This window comes from Spermophilus citellus (assembly GCF_964194105.1).
Source record: "Spermophilus citellus genome assembly, chromosome: 2".
NCBI classification, from domain to species: domain Eukaryota; kingdom Metazoa; phylum Chordata; class Mammalia; order Rodentia; family Sciuridae; genus Spermophilus; species Spermophilus citellus.
In genome coordinates this window covers 205,116,019-205,139,032 of record NC_138183.1, presented here as the reverse complement: position 1 = coordinate 205,139,032, position 23,014 = coordinate 205,116,019, and the positions used below count along the sequence as shown (strand labels likewise).

General features: G+C 41.8%; 1 protein-coding gene across 6 annotated transcripts in view; it reads left to right on the top strand.

Moving 5' to 3' along the window:
* Nucleotides 1-23,014, top strand: part of GALNT18 (polypeptide N-acetylgalactosaminyltransferase 18) — a 335,833-nt gene that overhangs the window by 235,366 nt on the left and 77,453 nt on the right. For all 6 annotated transcript variants that reach the window (XM_081263888.1, XM_081263885.1, XM_081263884.1 and 3 more), the window contains exons 4-6: nt 2,175-2,358; nt 3,853-4,050; nt 8,536-8,650. In XM_081263888.1, coding sequence (XP_081120014.1) covers nt 2,175-2,358; nt 3,853-4,050; nt 8,536-8,650 — 497 coding nt within the window. The remainder of the gene's footprint in view (nt 1-2,174; nt 2,359-3,852; nt 4,051-8,535; nt 8,651-23,014) is intronic.

The following is a 23,014-nucleotide window of genomic DNA, read 5'->3' as shown; positions in this document are numbered from 1 at the left end:
CAGTGATCTCACCTGAAGGGTGAGGGAGAGAAGAGGACAGGCACACACTCCTGGGGCTTCTCAATGAGAACACTAGGGTCTAGCCGGGTTCTCCCTCCAGCCTTTGGGCACTCATCCTCTCCTCTGCCACCATCAAAAGCCCAGATGGCAGGCTTCACCAGCTCTCCTCAAAATTTCCAAACAGGTAGGATGGACCTTCAAAGTGTTGAAGCAATTAATGTCTTAGGAAACCTTCTGGCCACCTGCTTGAAGACCTTGGAGCATGGGGCACAGAGTTATGCAGCCCTATGGCTGATGCTGTTGTGAGACATCGGCCTCCCAGCCAGCTGCTGTCACCAGAGGTCACAGGTCATTATCATGCAGGCCAAAGCAAGACTCAGCATTTAGCGTCAGCCCAGAAGTCAACCCACTTTTCTCTAGGCAGCTTAGGACAAGGGTCACATTGTTTAAAGGATGACTTGAATGACAATGAAGGCCATATGCTCATCACTTTTGCAGAAGCTGGAAAGCTGGAAGAGCTGATAACAAAGGCATTGGATTGCAGAATCATGGGACAAAGACATGTTGACATCAGGAGACACGGTGCAATTCTTTAAAATGGTGGCTTTCAATAAGAGTGAATGCAGGATCCTGTTTTGGTTTAAGTACAAGCACACTGACACACACTCGCACACGCACGTACACACACATGTACCACCTACACTTGTATCCATGAAGAGATGGGATGAAGAAGGCCTGATTTAGTAGCACCATGTGAAAAGAACGTGTAGGTATATATTTTCAGCAAGCTGAATTTGAGTGAAAAGTAGGCAGAGTTGATGCGACCTTAGACTCTATTAATAGGAGCATGGATTCTAGATTAAGGAAGGTGGTTAGTTGCCTCTCTTCTGTATCACACAGTTTACTCCTGACATGTTAAGTCAGCTGCTGAGTACATAACTTTTAAAGTCTTAAGAAAAAACTAACATATCTAAAGAGAAGTTCAACTTGATGAAATAATTTGAAATCATGAGAAATGAGGAAATGTAAGAAGTATCTGAAGATACTTGACCTAGAGGAGTCCTCAGGAAGGACTTACAGACGGTCTTCAGCGCTAAAGGTTGTGATGTGGAAGAGGGACTGTGGCACCAAACCAGGCTCAGAGGACTAAGGAGGTGGAGGTTGAGCGGACTGGCAAAAAAAAAAAAGAGAGAGAGACAGAGAGAGAGAGAGAAGGGGGAGGAAGAAGAGGAGAGGAGGAGGAGAAAGAGGAGAAGAGGAGGAGGAGGAAGAGGAAGAAGAGGAGGAGAGGAGGAGGAGAAGAGGAGGAGAAGAGGAGGAGAGGAGGAGGAAGAGGAGGAAGAAGAGGAGGAAGAGGAGGAGAGGAGGAGGAGGAGGAGGAGGGACCCAATTAAAGAATGGATTGTATCAACATCCTTGTCACTGGGTGGGCTACACAATCACTCAACAGAGTAGGCAGAGGGGACCCAGATCCGGAGATGGCTCAGTGATTCAAAATGAGCTTTTATTTTATTTTATTTTATTTTTTTATTGGTTGTTCACAACATTACAAAGCTCTTGACATATCGTATTTCAAAATGAGCTTTTAAATTCTGCCCAAACAACTGCAAAGTGTCCCAGGCTCCCGTCTGAGCTGCCGTGGGAAACATGAACATGACATCGGGTGCTGAGGAGCCTGGGCAGCACATGCCTGGGAAGGAGCAGAGGCAACAGGTGCTCAGCCAGGCCCATGGCAACTGCTGGTGTGGTAGTCCTTCTAGCTGTCCACCTGGGAAGATGGGAGTCTGACAGAGCAGGCCTCAGGCACTGGCCACTGAGGAGAAGCTGGGGCCGTTCACCTCATGAGATCTGGCTTGAAACCAGACTGCCACTCACAAGCTGCGTGGCGTTAGAGAAGTTGGTAAACTCCTCTGAGCCCCTGTTTTCCCACTGGCTTGTCATGAAGGTGAAATAGACAACATATGGGAGGCCTGTGCGTGTGGCGGGGACTCAGTCAATCCTGTTTTCTCCCCAGTTTTTCTCTTTAAAGCTGAGCTGTGCTGGTCACCATGGGAACCAAGGAAGACCTAGGGAGGGGGTGGCCCTCTAGCCTCTCATCCTGAAATGTGGATGTTTGGGTCACCCTCTGCCCCTGCTCCTCACTTGCTAAGGACGCATTTTCTCCCTCCCGACAGAGGAGCTGAAGGAGAAGCTGGCCAATTACGTGGACAAGGTGAATGGCCAGAAGCCGGGCTTCATCAAAGTGGTGCGCCACAGCAAGCAGGAGGGCCTCATCCGCTCCAGGGTCAGCGGCTGGAGGGCAGCCACGGCGCCCGTGGTGGCGCTCTTCGATGCCCACGTGGAGTTCAACGTGGGCTGGTGAGTGTCTCTTGGTGAGGAGGAGGAGGCCAATGAGGGCCAGGGATTGCAGTGCAGATGATAGGGAGACAGTCCTGGGGAAAAGTGAGATGTGGGTGTGTGAGTGACCCGGGTGGCAGGGTCAGTCGGTCAAGGATCAACAGGTCAACACACAGCACCTGAAGAGTATGGTGATATCAGATGGGGCTCTGGATGGTGTGGTCCTCTGGCAGGTGTGACCAAGGGGAGGGGTCCATGCTGATGGTAAAGCAGAGTCCTGCCCAGCAAAGGGCCGGCTCCAGCCCCCAGGAGTGGCCAAGATGGAGCAGATATGACCCAGAGGCCCCACCTCACAGACAGGGAGAGACCACGTGGGCAGAGGTGGTGAGGGTGCCTTGATACTGTCATGGGTGCCAGGCCAGAGGTAGCACAGCATCTCAGATTCTCTCTACTGGCGAAACTAAGTTGTAGCAAATCCTCCTCTCTCAGGCCAGGGCTGCTCAGGTGGTGGGTGGGACAAGAGAACTGACAGGAACCTCAATGTCTGCTGCCAAGCAGGAACGGGACCTGATGCTGATGTCTTTGTAGGGCCCACTGTGTGGCTTAGCCTGGGCACGAGTGGTGGGTATGGGGATGACCGTAGAGCTGGGGCCAGTTGATTTCACCCTGTTCACCCACCAGGCCTTAGCATCTGCTCCCTTCCCTGTCTCCAAGGTGCCAGCCTCTGCCTCTGGGGAGTTAGGTGAGGAGGTCACTTGGGCAGGAAGGCCTAGCAGGGCGTGTGCGCCACCTGGGCTCCCTTCTGCAATGACAGGCCCAGGAGAAGGATGCAGAGCAGGCGGGTTTTTTTTTTTTTTTTTTTTTTTGTAGCTGCAGCCCCTGCTTGCCATTTGTGACTATTTAAAAAGCATTTTCACTGGATTTATGGCCACACTAGGAGAGGGACACTTACTATTTCAAGCTGATTTGAATAAACAATTATGCACCAAATGTATTATTAATGAGGACCTCATCATTCCAGTTGGCAAACACATTACTCTCTGGTGCCCACAGGGGCCTCCTGGCTCCCTGGGGAAACCTGGATGCCCCATCTCTCCCGGGGCAGGTGGGGGACGTGTCCCCGCCATCCCCATTGCTCTTTTTTGTTTTTGTATTTGGCCCCATTGCTCTTTTCCTCCAGGTGAATACACTGAATTTAGTGAAATCAAAGCCCAGGTTGAAATCTTCCTCTGGAGCTTCAAATATGTTCCCTCAGGTTTTTTTTCCTCCCCTTATTTTTTAAGTCTGGGTTTTTGTTGTGTGTATGGAGAAAGGAAAAGCAGGGAAACCGTATCAAAATCCAGGAATGGCCAGGCCACTCACCCACCCCGAAGTCCTCAGGGGATGGCAAAGTGAACCACTGGAAATGGCCAAGTGGTCCTTCCTCCTTCTGCTAGGGTACGGCCTTCAGGAGATACTGATCTGGTTGTTGGCTACCTGGGAAGCAGTCACCCCCTCTCCCTCCCTCTCTCGCAGGGCTGAACCTGTACTCACCCGCATAAAGGAGAACCGGAAGCGGATCATCTCGCCATCCTTTGATAATATCAAATACGACAACTTTGAGATTGAAGAGTACCCGCTGGCCGCCCAGGGCTTTGACTGGGAGCTGTGGTGCCGCTACCTAAACCCCCCTAAGGCCTGGTGGAAGCTGGAGAACTCCACAGCCCCCATCAGGTACAGCATCCTACTTGCAGGTCTCTCTGCCTTGGCCACCAGGCCAGGTCTATCCCCCCAGCCCAACACTTACTCTGCAAACTCCAGCCCCAGAATGGAGGCCACAGTGGGAGGAGGGTAGAAAGGAGTTACAGTGTGATCTCCAGGCACAGCTCACAGGCTTTGCTGATCCTTTTTGAAAGAACCACCACAGCTCCCAAACACATGCACAGCCTCAAAGTCATTCATTTTAACCCACCAATATGGGCCACTTCCTGGGTGTCCACTGCTGTGCTTCTGCTGGGGACTCAAAGTGATTAAGATTTGGTTCCAACCCCAAAAGCCTAGAGTCTAATGAAGACAGACAAAATCTTTGGGATGAAAAACTATTCTGCCATGCTGTGCCAACTGTGTGGCAAGTAGACATGGAAAGTCTTTTGCAGATAGGACAGCAATCATGTTTGTGCAGTAGGAGATAGATGGGTTGGGAATGGGCACCCACATGTGAAGTTCCTGGTCACAGAGGAGGTTAAGGGCCTGAAAGAAGGAACTTGAGCTGGAAAACCCCAGGCAATGAGAATGGAGGGACAGAGGGGCCAGGGCAGAGCCACAGGACTTGCACATCTTAATAGTGTTGGAGTTTTTTCCTACAGCATTCAGACAAAAGTGGCTTCAAACTGCATTTCTGCCTTTGATGCTCTTTTCCTGGACCCCGGAATGACACTGCTAATGGTCTGCTTTCACAGATCAGGAATCCTGCAATAGCTGTCCCCACTAGCCTTTCTTTCATCTGCATTGATGACAGGGTGGGCGTCTATGCTCCCTGCCTGTTAAACACAGGGACAGCACCAGGAGGTGGCCTGGGGGGCAGCTGGGGAATGAAAGAGGAGATTAGAAGCCAGTGTTGCTTTGCATTGCATGAGAGAGAAAGATTATGAGAAATTTAATTGAAAGTAGGTGATTATTACCTAAGATCACATTTTTTTCCTTGCTAGAAGAAAAAAATATTTTCATATTTAAAATAGGATGGAAGAGAACCCTGCTTAACTTTGCTATAGTTATCTCTGTTACTTTCTTAGTCTGTCTTGAGTTCCTATTTTAAAAAATTACCCGAGGCTGGGTAATTTATTTAAAGAGAGAGAGAGAGAGAGAGAGAGAGAGAGAGAGAGAGAGAGAGAGAGAGAGAGTGTGTTTATTTAGTTCACAATTTTGGAGGCTGAAAGTCCAAGATTGGGTGACCCCGTCGGTCAGCCTATGATGGGGGCCTAGTGTGCTCATTCTAACAAGGCAGATGGCACCACAAGGCAGGAGCAAAAAGGAAAACAGCCATGTGACAAAGGGGTCAAGCATGTGAGGTGGCTTTGCCTTACATCAACCTGCTGTCTAGAGAATTAAGCTGATTCTGTTTAATTCCATTAGTTCCTTCCAAGTATGGTGCCCCCATGACCTAGTCACCTTCCACCTGTGAATACTGTTACATGGGACCAAGATTCCAGCCCATGAACCTTTGAGAAACACCCAAACCATAGTGAAACCACAGTAGTTGCCTACTCTGTTAGGCGCTTGTCACAGTTCTGTGTTGTTCAGTATTTGTTGGAAGATTATTTGTGCAGGGTCTTTCATACATATGGTCTTATTATATCTTTATCATAACCTGGTGAAAATTCATTGTGTCATCCATGTTTTTATAAGATGAGAACAAAACTGAGAAAGGATCATGACCCTACCAAAGGCTCTGGGCAGAGAAGCCAGGATCCACTCAGGACAGCTGGTTTCCATGGCTAGTCATCACCCCTCTGGCTGGCCACTTTCAAGCCCAGGACTAGTGTAGCTGATTTCCAACCCCTAGGTTGGATCATCAGTCTGCTGATATTGGAGCTAAATACGCCACCATGCAATCAATATTTTTGCAAAAAAAAAAAAAACTATATTAACATTAGCTGTTTCTGTTCTGCTCTTCTCTGAATATATCAGGTTAGTCTTATCAGTGAAGCTAAATTCTAGATCTTTAACAGAGAATGACATCTCCATCTCATATTTTCCATCACTCAATTTTTATCAGAAACTTAATTAAGTAAATTATATTTATGGAAGATTTGGGGCAAACCATTCCTGGGTTTTATTCCTATATGAAGACAACCTCACAGAGACTGTGGTTTGTACAAACATATCTTGCCTATCCCAGTTCCTTTTTCTTTTGAGCCATATTTTAGTGTTTTTGTCCACATGGTGTAAGCTATAAAAAGAGTCCAGTGGTATTCTCTGTTGTATTCTAGAAGGATGTTTGTGAGATGGTTTTTCACTAGGTCCCCAAGTGACCTTTTTAGAAAGATTGATATGAGAAATTTCTTTCAAATCAACTGCTGGTCAGAGAAAACCGTGCTATCCCTGAGGAATTAATCATTTTTTGAGATTTTTCACATGAGAACTGCACATTTATTTCTAAGACCACATATTCATTTTCACCTTAACCAACAGGAAACTCAGAACCAAATTTGCCCAGCCAATTGAAGAACTATAAAGGAGGACCTCTGTCTGCAGATGCATTCTAACTCACCCCAAACTTGTGTCATCTTTAGATCTTTCTGTATATTATGTTTTTCAATATATGCTATATTTTCTCAAAAGCTATTTCTAAATCCTTTTGGGAATCAGGGAGGATATAAATCAGTAACACTTTTAGACTGATCAGGACTGCTTACTACCCTAGCCAGTTAATAAGTAATACACAACCTGAAGTGGCCTTTGGTCATCCAGGTAACTTTTCTGGACTCTGCTCCTTCCCTGGCTGGGTCAGGCAGTTAGAGGAAGGCCCCTTCCTGCATGTGCTAGGGGCACTGCTTCTGAGGGGTCTGGCGTGTCCAACATTCAGAGGTGTGAGGAAAAGGCTGAGACCCCATCTGCTGTGCTTAGAAAGGGCACAAGTGCATCTTTTAAAATGATTTTTGAGTGCCTGTTATGTCAGTTACCATCAAGAGCTTTACCTTATTCAAGTCCACATGAGGTTATAAGTAATCCTATTTATAGATATAGATTTGGAGACTCAAAGAGACTGGGGAACTTCTCTTGGAGAACGCAGCCTAAACAGAGATTATTCTCACAATGCACACTTCCAAGGCCTGGGTCCAGGATCCTAGAACAGGATGTCAGCCTGAGTTAGGAGTCTGAATTGACCACCTGGTATACCTGTGGTCTATGGAGTGTGGAGCCATCTAGAATGAAGTCCAATGATATAGAAAGAAGAGAGACAGTGACTCCAGGGTGCCAGTGTTCCTGAGTACCCCCCTGAATCAGCATCCCCCAGAAAAACAGCCTGCAAAATAACCATTCACCACCTTGATGAATTTCCAGTCTCTAAGACAGGTCCATTTGCATGAGATTGACTGACAGTTTTCTCAATGCCAACGGTTCTTCATTTCTCATTTTTTCTCCTCTATCAAATCCTCTAACCATGGGCTGATGAAATGCCAGCAAGGGCTACAAAGGATAGCATCAGTTCTCAGCAGAGAAGCATCGGGTGCGCTCCTGCTGATTGCCCTAATGTGAACTGTTTCCTGGGAAGTCCTGGATGTCTGCACCAGCTGGTGACCCCTGCTCATATCCCCCCAAAGAAGGAAAGTTGCAGCAGTGTTGCTCTAACCTAAGACCCTAGCTGAGTCCACACCCAGACTGTCCACTTACCCCTGGTATCCCACAGATAGTGCAAGGTCAGTTGTCCACTTACCCCTGGTGTCCCACAGATAGTGTAAGGAAGAATGCTTCTTTCTTCCAAAGGTGATTTCTCTCATACTCTTTACTGATGAGTGGGCCTTATCCACCATCGCCAAGCCAGCAAGCCAGCTCTCATCAGGGTTTCTCCTCCTCTCCCTTCATAGTTCACCTCTTTCCATGTTCTTCCACGTCTTCATTGTTTCTCACTTGGATACAGCAACCAGCCTCCCAGTTGGATCCCTCAATTCCCCTAGTCCCCTGCAGTCGGCAGCCTGAGTATTCTTTTTAAAAACACGGATCTATTCCTACCACTGTTTTGCTTTAAATTCTTCATGGACCACCCTCTACCTACAGATAAAATTTATAAGTTATTTCCCTTTGTAGCCTGGTCCTGGCTGACCTTTCTAAGAGGACCAAGGTTGACATGTGGAACCCGCAGGTGGGAAAGTTGGCATAGGCACCCAGCAGAAATGGACTGTGCAGCTCAGAGATCAGAGTCAAGGTACCTAGAAATACAGCTGCACCTGGCCCAGCAGATACAAGGACAGCGGGGAATGACAGCTGGTCCCAGGACAGGAGCTATCTACCTCACTGCCCTGATAAACAGCCTCCCTGGAGTGGCTGGGTTAGGGCAGAGCCAGGAGGCTACTCTGAGCACAAAGCCCACACTGGCTCTGGCAGCTGAGAAGGGGGAAGAACCGATCCTCCTGTAGGAAGTTTCCACAGCTCTTGTTCCTTGGGTGGCTCCAGGAGGCAGCCCTCTGCTCACCGCTGGTTGTCTCCCCTAACCTGCAGGAGCCCTGCCCTAATCGGCTGCTTCATTGTGGACCGGCAGTATTTCCAGGAGATTGGCCTACTGGACGAAGGCATGGAGGTCTACGGAGGCGAGAATGTGGAGCTTGGGATCAGGGTGAGTGGGGTTTCTTACCAAGAGGGCTGAGCTCAGCTCGCATGAGGGTGGATAAGTCTGGGGATGGAGAAAGGGACTTAAAGTCAAGGTTCACAGGCTGGTTTTGAATCTCTACTCCCTAGTCCATGTGTGTGTTTTGGAAGGGGTACAGAGTGGAGCCTCTTGAATTTTCAGGAAGAAGAGTACTTCAGAACCTGCTTGTCTGGGGGTAAGGACATGGGAGAGAAGCTCCTGACCCAAGGGAACAGCTTCATGGTTAAAAACAATCACGAGGGCTCACAATTGGGGTGAGCAAAGGTGTGAGCAAAGGAAGAGACTAGTAGGCATCAAGAGGGAGGCAGGGAACAGCAATCAGAGTCACTCCCTTGGGATTTCTCACCTGAATGATCTCAGTCTCCTCCATGGTGGCCTAAACTTTTCCAAAGATTTTGTCAAGAGAGAGCTATGGAAAACAAGCTCATAGGGTATAAACAACAAAATAGCCAAGCTTTTTCCATGCTTGTTTCTGACCCCACCTAGTATTGTCCAGGCCCATGAGCCCAGTGCTACCATTTTTCTGATGTAGCCACCCACCCAGCCTCAAAGTCCAGGGCTCTGCAACCATCCAGTCCTGTTGTGACTCTGTGAGAGGCACCATTTTGTGTCTTATCCTATAGGAGCATTTCCCAGGCTTTCTGACTCCTTCTTCTTGATGTGTGAAGAGATAAACCCAGAATGCCTCACTCTTCTCCCTCAGAGGGACACATTAGTTGTTCCTGGTGTTCAGCAGGAATGTGAAAATTAACACACTGAAGGATCTTGTCCATGTTCAGGGAGTATCTCTGATAAATCCAGTATTTAAACTGTGACATGACCCCCTGGTGGTCCCCACTGTCTTCCCCCTAGAGATCTTTACCAGCTTAACATCTGCCACTACCTACTTGTCCTGGAGTGGACCTGGTCCCTTCTGGTGTTCCTGGCTCTTGTCTGAGATTTTCCTCTTCAGCCCAGCCTATTTGTACTTCCACACAGACCTCCTCCAATGTGTGGCCAGTTCTAAATAATAAATCTACTTTTGCTCCTGTGGCCTCGGTGCTGCCCGTAACAGTTCCTGATATTCAATTTCCACCCAAGGTCTCTAGCTTGGATCCCCCCTCCTCTTACCTCAACCTCTCCCATCTCCACCTCCCACTCCACAGACCAGGTAACTGGCCCTGAGAATCCTTGCCCCGAACCTGAAGGGGCGATAGCACCCACAATGAGTATGTCACAATCTGTTCAGGAACCGACAGGCACTGCATGGGGCCTAACTTGTCCCCAGACTTAATACTAGGGTTCTGAGGACTGGCAGCAGGAACAGCCTGTCTGAAGCTGAGCTTAGAAAACATATCCAGACACCTGTATTTACTGAAACTCCAAGAAATTGCTTTGGAGGCAGTCAAATGCATGGGCTTATCAGGGAGCTAATGTATTCATAGAGGACAGCGCCTGCATAATCACCCTCATTTCTTCAGCTCTCCCTCCACCGGCCATTTATTCACCGTGTGCGTCCTCGCCATCTCATTTCAGCACCACTCCTGGATAAATGCTTGCCCCCAAACACAATATGTTTCACTGGGAGCTGCTGTCAGGAATTGGCTGAGCGGGCAGCACCGCCTCCAGTCACTTGTGTTCTCTGGATAAAAATGTCCCAGAATGGAGAAAGGAATTAGATTTGTGAACTCTGTTTCCAACATGTGTGTGAGTCAATCACAGAGTGGTGGCGATTTCTGGCTTTTCTTTCCTTAAATTATAAAGCTATTCTGGAGTGTAGGCTTGGGTGAAGCTCTCAAAAAACATGTTAAAATATCTTTGGGTAGTTTCATGTTCAGTGTTTGAAATACAATATAAAATGTTGTCTGGCTTTGTTTTTCTCTCAATCTCTTCCCTCCCACATAATAGAGATAAGTTATCATTGGAGTTGAAGGAAACGTGGCCTTTAATGAAGGGGTCCAATCACCTGTTAGCTTGCAGAACTGGGTACCCAGGGGAGGGTCTGGTTAATTTGAATATCATTTCTCCTTAGAAGGGATACAGAATCATTGATCTTCTCCCAAACAGATGCTCCTAATTGTGTGGTTACTAGTATTTTCTTTCTTTCATGCTGAATGGGCTGACATCCTAGTGCCTCAGTTTGTTCATCTGTAAGATAGCATATTTGCCCTAATTACCCCTCAGGATAGTGTGTAAAACTGAAAAACGTTTCTTTTCAATTTCTACTGCCGCAGTCTGGCTGGGCACAATTCAGGAGCCACTTGTCAAAAGAAACGAACTTTATTTTTAGAACACACACACCGCACCACACAGCTCCTCAGGAAAACCCTCAGAGCCCAACTGCCACCGCCGGCTTCCCACAAGCCTCTCAACCTCCCCAACTCCTCCTGCTCTTGAGGCCGATTGGCTGGGTCACGTGGGCAGAGCCAAAAAAGTCCCCGAATGAGTAGCTCTGTGGTCTGAAAGGGCGGGGAAACAGCCCAATGAGCATCACCACAGAGGAGCCAATCAGTTGGCAGCTAGAAGTTTGCTGGGGCTGCTGTGAGCCAATCATCAGCTGGCAGCTGGAAGTTTGCTGCGGCCCCTTCGGCTTTGGCTCTCAAAATTCTACCTTGCTAATCTGGAGGCAATTTATTCAAAGTCCTTACTTATTTTGGAATATAGAAGTCGAATTGTTGACACAACTCCTGAATTCCTGCTTTGCACCAGGGATCTTCATTACGTCATCAATCCACAAAACACCTCCCCAAAATAGATGTTATTATGATAACCTCCTTTTTTTTTCATTTGAGAAAACTGAAAGTAATCTTCTTAGATCATACAATTTGTAAAAGATAGGAAGGATTTAGCCCTGGATCTTTATGATTCAACAGTTAGTTATACCTCAGTGATTAATGTAGGGATAATTCCTTCAAGCAACCTCCCACACAGCACTTTCCTTCTGCTTTGTTCACAATCATGTCTATTGAGTCTCCATTTAAAGCCTTACTCTCATTTTGCATTCAGTTCTAATAAACCTTTTTCCTGCTGATTTCTAAGTCCACAAGGCAATGGAGAAAGAGTGGAAATTGCCATGACACAATAAAAGAACTGGAATTGATGGCTGACATTGACTAGAAGATTGAGAGATTGTCTACTTTGTGACTAAAAAGTTTCTGGAATATATAAAAAAGTGTTCAAGAGGTGGCAAGGAAGTCAGCAATTATCAGAAACTATTGTGGGTTGAATTGAATCTCCTACAAAACATGTTGAAGTCTTAACCTCTTTTACCTGTGAATGTGACCTTATTTGGAAATGATGAGCATTTTTTTTTTGCTCACCTTTGCAGAGGTGAGCATCTTAAGATTAAGTCACTGAAGTAAGGTGGCCCCAGTCCAAAATGACTGGTTTCCTTTTACAGAGAGGAAAATTGGACATCGACAGGTGCAGTGAGATGTCTGTATGAAAATGGAGGCAGAGATCAGAGCTTTGATGCCATCAGCCAAGGAATGCCTAAGGCTTCCAGAAGCTAGAAGAGGCATGGAAGGGTCCTCCCTTAGAGGCTCTGGAGGAAATGTGGCCCTGCCACCACCATCTTGGTTTCAGTATTCTTATCTCTAGAATTATGAGAGAATACATTTCTATTGTTTTCTCAATCAAGTTTGTGGTACTTTAAACAACATCCCAAGGAAACTAACTCAGAAACCAAAAGTTAAGTGATACAAATGAGCCTACTATAGTTGAAGAACCCAGTGACATTTAAGCTTATGTTTTCTGAACTTCACAGAATAGGCTTGCTTTACCTCCCATAAAGATGGGACTCCAAAGGCCTATTTTCTTAGCATAAAGTATTAATTCTCTCTGGAGAAAGACCCTTTGAACCTGGGCCATAAAACTTTCCATAAGTACAGTTCCAAGGAATATGAGCTCACAGTTTAAAAATATCACAGAAGAAACAAGAGAAAAAGAAAGTACCAAAAGCAAACACTGAAAAATCAGTGGACATCCATATTTAATCTACAAAGTTCTAAAGTATTGTGTCAATCAGACACAGGACATAAAGTAAGCTATATGATATATACAAATAAATAAGAGAAGAGTTTGAAAATACACATAAGAAATAAGAGCATGAAAATGTTAGTCATATCAAAGTAAAAATAGAATTTCAAACATAAAAAGTATATAAAAATGGAAACTAAAAGCTCAATGGATGGGTTGGATACCTACATGAATATTTTTAAGTGATAAAACAAGTAAGCTGGAAAATAGATCTAAAGAAATTATTCACAATCAGCCCAGAGGACAAATAAAAAGATATGGGAGGAAAAGTGTTTAGAGACATGTAGAATTGAGGGAGAGAGGTTAGTATCTTACAATTCCAAATGGAGATGATAAAAGAAGATAATTAGATGGAAGCAATATTCTAATAAATAATAGCTTATAATTTTTCCAAATAGTATATCAATCCTCAGATTTGGAAGATCAACCTATAAACAGGATGAATATGAGGGTTTCCACATAGACATATCATATAGTGGAACTTCAGAATACCAGAGACAAAGAGAAGAGATAGCAGCAAGAGAAAAAATACAGACTATCTAAAAAGATAATTAGAATAACAGCTGACTTTTCAACAGCAACAATGGAAACCAGAAAACCATGAAATAATATCTTCAATATACTGGGAGAAAATAATTGTTAACCTATTAGGTATACCTAATAATAATATCTTTTAAAAGATAAGATAAAGGAAAGTCATCTTGAGATGCACAAAAATTGATAGTTGGCCCTGGCATATCCTCACTAAAATGAGCTGTAAAGGAGATACTTCAGGTGTAAGAGAAATGATTTCAAAAGGAAATCTGAGATAAAAGAATAATACTTAGCACAAAATGGTGAATATATGAATGAAACCAAAGAAATATATATATATACCAAATAACACAAGAGTAAAGCCCACATGAGTATATGCTACTGTTTTGCATAAAAGCTGGGAGTGTGATTAAAATTATGTTGTTTTAAAATACCTATTGTTAGCATAGAAAGGATACTAATTGACTTTAAAATTTGGTAGTTTAAATAAGCAAGTTAAACTTTAAGAGAAGCCATGAAAATAACAGATACGGAAAATGTAACTTCTAAAGTAGTTGCAAGAGATAAAATATGAAAATGCTAAGCAAGAGAGAAATGAAAATATAGAACGGGTTGTATAAAGAGAAAAACATAAATCCAAATACATCAGTAAATTCAAATGAACTCAAATAAAATATAAATAATTTTAGACTAGATTTTTAAATTTTTAATTAGCTCTAGGTTAATTATAAGAAACATATCTGAAATATAATACAGAAAGATTAAAATCCAAAAGTGGTTAATTCATCAAGAATATAGAACAATTATGAACTTATTTGCACCTAATTGTGCAGTCTTCATTGAATAAAGTGTAAATTGGCAGAAGTACAGAGACTGATAGCTGCACTAACAGTAAAGGATTGTATTAAATTTTCATAATCAGTTGATTGACCAGCACAGATAGTAGTTTGAATCAAAAGGACATATATAGAACACGACATCTAACAATTGCTAAATACAACTTTTCTCTCTAAGAACTTAATATATATGAAAACTGACCACATACTGGGTCATAGTTAAGATACAATAAGTTTCAAGAGATTAGCATCATATGGAATGTGTTCTCTGATCACAGTGGAATTAGTTAGAAGGAAAACTAATAGAGTAGGGGAGAGGGATCAAAATGGATGGAGGGAAGGAGGGCATGGGGACATACTGGGGAGTACTGTGGTACAAAATTGACCAAATAATGCTATGCACATGTATGAATATACCAGAACAAATCCCATTTTAATAGTAATTATAATGAACTAATTTGAAAATCATAATGATAAAAAGGATATCAATAGAGTAGAGCAAAGGGATCAGTGGGAGGGAAGAGGTAAGGAAAAGGGGAGGTACTGGGGCATGAGACTGATCAAATTATGTTCATGTAAGAATATGGTATAATGAATCTAACTATTAAGTATATTATAATGCACCAATAAAAATTAAAAATTAAAAAAAGAAATCTATAACCAAAACTTATAGACAAGAGCCATATTTTTTGAAAGTGGGAAACACTTTTAAGTCATTCACGGGTATAAGAGGAAATTATACTGGAAATTAGAAAATATTTGAACTGAGTGAATACAAATATACCACATATTATATTATGTGAAATGCTGCTAAAATTGTGTTTAAGAAAATTTACATACAGTTATTAAGTATACAAAGTAAGTAGTTGGGAAAATATCAGAATAAATGTAGTAGAAGAAAATAATAAAGATAAGAATAAAATTTTATAAAATGGAATACATTATCAATGAATATAGTAGATAGGGCTAATAACGCTAATAATTTTTTTTGAAAAGAGTAATCAAATTGACAGAGCTTTAGCAAGAGAAATAAAGACAGGAAGAAGAAACAAATAAATAATACTAGTAATGGAAAAAGGAACATTTATATATATAAGTCAGCCTAAGAAATTAAGAACATGGGCTGGGGATGTGGCTCAAGCGGTAGCGAGATCGCCTGGCATGCGTGCGGCCAGGGTTCGATCCTCAGCACCACATACCAACAAAGATGTTGTGTCCGCCCAGAACTAAAAAATAAATAAATAAATAAATATTAAAATCTCTCTCTCTCTCTCTCTCTCTCTCTCTCTCTCTCTCTCTCTCTCCTCTCTCTTTAAAAAAAAAAAAAAGAAATTAAGAACATATCATGAACAAGTTTGTTCCAAAATTTGAAAACTTGCAAGAAACAAATTTGAAAAAAAATATAGCTTATTGAAAACTGACACAGAAAGAAATAAAAAAACCAAAATTGTCCTATAACCATTAAAAAAACTTGAGTTCATAGTTTAAAAAATTCTCACACACAAAAAAAATTAGAACCAGGTGGTTTACCACAAACACTGCCAACATTCAGGGAACAAAATATTCTAGGTTTGTAGTAATTATTTGACTATAAAAATTACAGAAAAGATAATAAATAACCCACATTATAGCAGCCTGGATCTCTTTCTTCTAGAGCCAGGCAGATCCTGGGTTTACAGTTGAACTGCTGATGATCTCAATAGTTCTGGGTCATAAAGGAAGTTCTCAATTATATACTGCATACTCATGCAATAAGACAAAAAGATATATATACATATGTAAGTATACATATATAATAAGTATATATATGTTTATATATATATATATGTATTTTGAAAAATGTAAAATTTGTTAAATTTCTTATACTGAGAGGCAGCTCATCAGTTGTATGGAATTGGCATGTGGAAATTGATCCGGAAACCTAGGCTGCTGCTTGTTCCTTGTAATTAAGCTCTTTAATATAAATAACAGGGCTCCCATCTTTCTGTAATGGAGACCCAGAAGTGGGAAGGGAAGGGAGGAGTGTGTCAACTGCTCCCACTGCCCAATCCCTACTTTTCAGAGCTGCAGCCATCCATCTTGCCCTGCTGTGGATGACTTGGGCAGGGTGGAGCTGTTTGGAAGGTACACAGGGAAGAGAGCCGACCAGGCAGGTCTGCATGTCTGGGTGCCTAAGCTTTACTAGCTTGTGGCTTCTTATGGCATCTTAGAGCCTCTGACTCAGAACGAACATTATCATTTGCCTCTTTAGAGCACAACCTGCTGTTGCGATGATGCTTAAAACAGCTTCTTCATCCCCCAGAATAACCTTTACTACCTCTCTTAAGATGGGTGCTTTGCCTTTATTCTTTATTCCTAATGCCAGCCTTGATTCTTCAATTGTTCTTTCTTAACCTCATCAAAAGTCCTGACATGAAGCAGAATCCCTCACCGTAGATGGTTCCGACCTTCTCCCAACATAGCTAAGTAACTTCTAGGACAGAAGCAGGTCTAGCTGACTGGCTCCACTTTTAGGCCTTGTGGGCATAAAGGAATGATTCAAGGTCCTCCTTCTCTGGAAAGCCTTACTTAACAGCTACATAAAGCAGAAATTTGCTTTTGAGCTATCCCAGTGTCTTGGGAAATGTCTGCTCGAAACCCATAAGGTCTTCCTATTGTCTCACTCCCTCTACACTTTTCACCCCCCTCTCTTAAATCATTTTTTCTCAACTGTAGAGAACCTAGTACCTATACATGCCCCAAGAAAATGCCAGTTCCACAGGAACTGGACATAATAGGATCAGACTTCACAAATTGCGTAGGTCTCAGGTATCAAAAATCCCTGTAGTTCCTGCACTGTTTTCTGGTGCTTCTATATCAATAACAATAATAATGCTTTTCATGTTTCAGAATTCTTTCCCTACAATTATCCTATTTAATGCACCCAGCAATCAAATGCTACAGTCAGGCCAGAGTTTATTACCCTAATATTGTTAAATGATTAAAAATGTTTATATTGGCCAAAAAAGTTCATTCATTCTTATGCTTATGGCTTCTTATCTCATTGTCATAACTACTATTTTTAATGATAAAGATAACAAGAAGAAATCAGTTTACTTCATGAACTGTAAAGCGCTCTCTATAGAATATATGATCATATCTATTATAAATGTAGGTATGTATGTTGCATAAATATACTACCACCATTTTATAGTGCTTATTTTTTAAATCATGCATTAATTTATATGTTTATTGTTTATATTATACTATTATATATTAGTCCTGCTGAACTTTTTATTCTAATGGTGCTCAGTAGTCCATATTATAAACAAAGAGAACTGATATAGGCTATCTAAAAGACAAAAGGAATTTATGGGAAAGCTGTTGGATCTCTTCAATCATTAAAAAGTTTGTAGAAACAGATTCAGAAAACAAGTAGGAACCCAGACTACATAGCAGGGACCACAGCGAAGGCCACCAAGTAATAACAGTTCCCTTAGGGTGATGTCTCTGACCACGCTGTCAGGACAGGAGAGTCATGAAGGAAACGCTGGAGGCCTCTGCTCCATCTTGCTCCAGCTGTGGAGAAGACAAGAGAGTCTGGCAGTCAGGGCTTTCTGTTGGATGGCCACTTGGACGTATCTGCAAGTTGCAACTCCTTGTCTGGATGCCTAAGTTTTACTCACTTTACTCCAATGGCCCCACCAGTAGATTATGGCACCCTTGCTTGGGTCTTGGTGACATTCACCAAAGTTGGAAGTCTGAGCGAGAGTGTACAGTTAGCTGAATGTAGGTGATATGCACATGCCTTAGCTTCCAGGGAACCAGGAGAGGTCACATATGACATCCTCTCCCTAGTTCTAGGTAGTACACATGTCAGGCTACCTCATGTAGGAAGGGGATTTAGAATCTGAACTCAAGTGTCTTCTAAAACGAAATAGTGTGTAGGGTATCATGTTCCACATTCTAGAAACTTTATCAGAGTGGGATTTTCAAAACCTCTTTATTATGGACAGTTTCAAGTATATACAGAAACAAGAGAGAAGAGTGTGATAAAACTCCCCACCTCTGTCTCCTGGCTTCAGCATTGCCACTTACAGCTTGATTTCACCTCTACCCCAAGCCAGCCTCCCCAACTCTAGTTTTTTTATGCAGATCTCAGGCATCATATAATACCACCAAATAATCAATACTTCAGTATATATTAGAACTTTATAAGTTTTCAATCCTAAAACGATTGAAAGACTTCCATAATTCCATCATGCATTCGATGAGTGTTCAGATTGCACTAATTCTCTCACAATTGCTTTGTTCCTTTTTGTTTTACATTCTGTGTGTTTGAATCCGGTTTTGGTTTTTAACGTGTCTTTTGGGTCACTATGAATCTACTGATCCTGTCTTTTTCTCTCTCTCTCTGTTCCTCCCTCCCTCTCTCTCTCTCTCTCTCTCTCTCTCTCTCTCTCTCTCACACACACACACACACACACACACACATTTCTCTTTCCCTTATAATATACTTTTAAATAAAATAATTTTATTTTTCTTGTAGCAACTTGAACTGTCTATATTTTCCTGATTGCATTCATCTGATACCATTTAACATGTCTCCTGTCCAATATATTTCTTCTAAATTGGTAGCTAGATCAAGAGACTTAGGTTCAATTTTTTAGCAAGAGTATTTCATAGAGAGTATTTGTGTTCTTCTATCACAAGGTACATGATATTTACGTGTTTCCTCATTTGTGATGCTAGCAGTCATTGAAGATTATTGTCTCAATTCAATAATGCATTTGGGCTCCAAAATATCGATGATTTTATTTTTCCTTGTTCATTTATTAGCTGGGATAACTTTCATAAAGAAACATTTACAGTAATTCATTCTTTGGTTGCCCAGAAGTACGACAAAGTTCATTTGGGAAAGCTAGGATAGTTTTCTGTATAATATCTTTCAAAATAATGAATTGATTCTCTACCATCTTCCAAAGGGGACCATTAAGCTTTGTAGTATCATTATGAAAGTATGGATTTACACATACTTGATATATTTCAATTCATTATACTTAATATTCTTCTCAACTTACAATTTTTCCTTGGTTGGCCATTGGAAACATAGTGCCATTGGTTCCTGAGTCCTTTGGCTCTTAGTAGTTCCGGGTTCATCTTGCATGTTTCTTGTCCACACCAGTAACCAGCCATTTCCCCACTGGCTTTTGGTATGAAACGGTATTTTACTGAAAAAAACACAGGCTAAGCACTGGGGTTGCTCGTTGCTATTGGGTTGGTCCATGTTTCTAGTCTTTACAGAAGTCAAACTAGGTATTTATTGTTATTAGTTCTGTAGAAATAAAACACTTCTGGCATACATGATGATGTTGCTTGTTCAAATTTAGAGATACAAGGTTTTACTCAACCCCATCCATTTTAGCTCTCATTTCTTTTCTCGTATTGCTAAACATTCTGGTTCTTAAGGACATGCATTTATTTTATCCCTCAAGCTACAACCAACAATGTCACAATTCTAGTGAAAGCACTACCAACAACAATATGATAACTAGAAAAGCTTTAATTTTCTTGGCATTTCTCTTTTATTCTTAGATTATGTCACACCAGGGATGTACAGTCAAATTACTGTAATTCAAAGACATTTAGAACTATTCCTCTCTGTATAGATATCCTACTGTACCATCTGCAGCCTAGTTGTGCCAGGGAAAGGGGATAGGTTGCCAAGGGACCAAAGGAGACATCCTGAGATGGGATGTAGGACATAAGGTTTATTTAGAAGTATTTGGGGGAAGATCCAGTGGTGATGGGCTGCACAGGTGCTTCACCAGGAAGTCTCATGGTGATGGACAGGACTGGTGTTCATCTGCTTCACATGGTACCTTAGGTACATCCGCCATGATGCTTTGTCCAGTGACCAGCTGGATGAACACTTCCCTCTCCATAGTGCTCTTATCTGCCCCAGTTAGTTCAGGGAGAGGGGCTTTGTAAGTTAGGCTACAGAAGCAGTGACATCACAAGCTTTGTTCAATCATATGACCAGCATCCAAGGAACTTGACGTGCATGCAAGAAAGCAGCTTTCTACAGATAACACTGACTTGTTGCAATTCCCAGCATGCATGAGAGAAAGTCAGTGTCCTTCAAGATAATACATTTCTGGACATTCTGGCCAGACTCGTTCTCATTGTTCCCTGTACTTGGCTAGGTCCTTGGGAAAGGAGAGAGGCACTTGAGGGAAATGGTATTTGCTTTCCTCCTTTTTTCCAAGGATGGCATATCTACCAAAATAATAAATAGATTCATTCATTTCATCTTGTTCTTTGTTTTTATATTTAATATTTTATAATTATGCAAGTAATTACATACTTCCAAAGTCAAATTTACAAAATAAGGCATATTCAGAAAAGTATCTCTTCTAACCCCCCGTTTTCTTCATCCTGTTTTTTACCAACTCTAACATCAACATTTATTTTTTGTTTCTTTTACTTTGCAAATGGAAACATATTAGGAAATGTATATACACAGTCACATCTACTGTATTTTATATAAATGGTAGATTCTATGTATTTTTGCTACCCTCTTTTGCTGTGTGTGTATATCTACATATATATTTTTCTGAAGATCCTTTTATAATAGTATATCAGATATTCTCCTTCCTTTTCCTGTAGTGCTATAATTAAATATCGTACATTTTTAAAATATTTTTACTGGTTATCTTTTGAATAGATTCCCCAAAGTGGAATTGTGAGGTCAGGAATAACTGCATATATAATTTTGCTAGACATCATCAAATATCACTCCAGACGAATATTTGCTTATTCCACCCGGAATGATGAAGGTGCCAATTTCTTCCCAGCCATACCAACAAAATATGTTGTAGAATATTTGGATTTTTTCCAATCTGACAGATGAGAAATTGCTTTCAGAGTAGTTTTAATTTGCATTTCTCTTATTAAGAACTAGGTTGAAAAGCTTTTCATACGATTAAGGCCATTTGCATTTCTTTTTTCTGTGAGCTGTTCCTATCTTTGGCCCACTTTTCTATAAAGTTGTTGGTCTTTTCTCTATTTTTGGAATCACTACACATTAGGGATGGTAAGACTTTGCCTATCATATAAATTGCAAATGTCTTCTCCAGTTTGTTAGTTGTCTTTTGATTTTGCTTCTGGTGTTTTTTTTTTTTTTTTCAATGCAAATGCTGAGTTGTTTTTTTTTTAATGTAAGCAAATGTATCCATCTTTGTCCTCCTTGTTCCCAGATTTTAGTCTTAGAAAATCTCACTCCCAGGTGAAAGAGAAATTCACCTATGTGTTCTTCTAATACTTGCATGATTGTATCTTTTACATGTTAATCTCTGATTCATTAAAATTGATCTTAACGTATGGTGTGAAGGGCGGATCCAATATCTTATTTTTCTGTATACCCATCCAGTTATCCTAACACCTTCTGTCTTAGTCCACTTTCCATTGCTATTGCAGAATGCCCGAGAATGGGTATAAAGATTCATAAAGAATAGAAATTTACTCTGGCTCATGGTTCTAGAAGCTGGGAATCCAAAAGCACAACACCTGCATCTGCCCAGCATTGGTGAGGATCTTGTGTTGCATCAGAACATGGCAGAAAAATGGAAGGGTAAGCAGGCAGGAGCAGGAGAGACAAAGAGCAAAGACAAGAGGTAGCTTGATTTTATAGCCACCCACTCTCTGTGGGCACTAATTCAGTCCCATAAGAGAAGAACTCACCCCTGCAAGAATTGCCCCAGGCCCTTGAGAGCAGCATCACTATATTCTAAGTACTGTTCTGATAGAAGAGTGTAGAAAATGACATGAGTGTAAATCAGACGCTTCAACCTCTTCTTCCATTTTGGCATCAAAGACTTTGGCAATAGCAGTAAGTACATAACTCAGAGAATCTGGTCATGTTGTTTAGAGTATTCCTAAAAAAATCTTGTAGATTTAAAAACTCTCAGTTATTATAAATGAGTAGTAGAACAGTCACCACAAAGTAAAGCAACTAATAAAAAACACAGTTAAAAATTTTAAAGCTGAAGAATTGGTTGAAGAAATGAACATTCATGTAATTTAAATCTACAAAATGTGATTTGGGCAAACTAAACTTGGTGGAAATCACTATCACAAAAGAAAACTCTGCGATGGTGGCCATTAGTATAAAATGTGACATGGATAAAACCAAACGGATGGCAGGATCCTATCTTAGTTGTAAAATTAATGCAAATTATATTAACCTCGATGAAATTAATGCTGGTAAAATAAAAATTAGAAAATTAGTATGGGAGGAAATATTTTAATTTTATTATATAGGAAATTGGTCAAAAGAATTAAATTGCCTTCCTGACATTTATTTCAGGAAATACTTTCACCTTGGGCATAATTTGAATCAAAATACTAACTAGGGCACAATCTGCCCAGGGTAGATGGCAGGGAGGAAAGATCTCCTGTGCAGTATCAGGGTATTGGGAGGGAGTAGGGTCCCTGTGGGAGTTGGGGGGAGCTGCACAGAGGAGGTGGATGTCTGGCTTCCCAGGTTTGAGTGTGCATTCTTTGGGTGGGCTGAGAGGAAGGGGCTTCTAGGAGTTGGGATGGTGTGTGTAGATTGACAGTTTAAAAGGAGCATGACAGCAGTTGGACTTGAAGGTTGAGAACCAGGGATCTGGATCTGTAATGGAACATGGGCTAAACAGGGTTGGAAACCGAGAAGGTAGAGCTAACAGATGGCGGGAGGTTCTATCCACGGCAATCCAGAAGCAGCCTGGGGTGGTCTCTGAGTTTATCCTGAATTGTTCAACACTTTGGTCAGTGACTTGAGTGAACAGAAAATGCTGCACTTCCAGAGGGTGATCCAGAACTGAGAGAGCTCCTTTATGTCCTTGGTTGCCAACATGGTCTTGCCAAGGTCCGGAACATCTAAGGTTTGTCTTAATGACATAAACTGCTGGGCAACAGA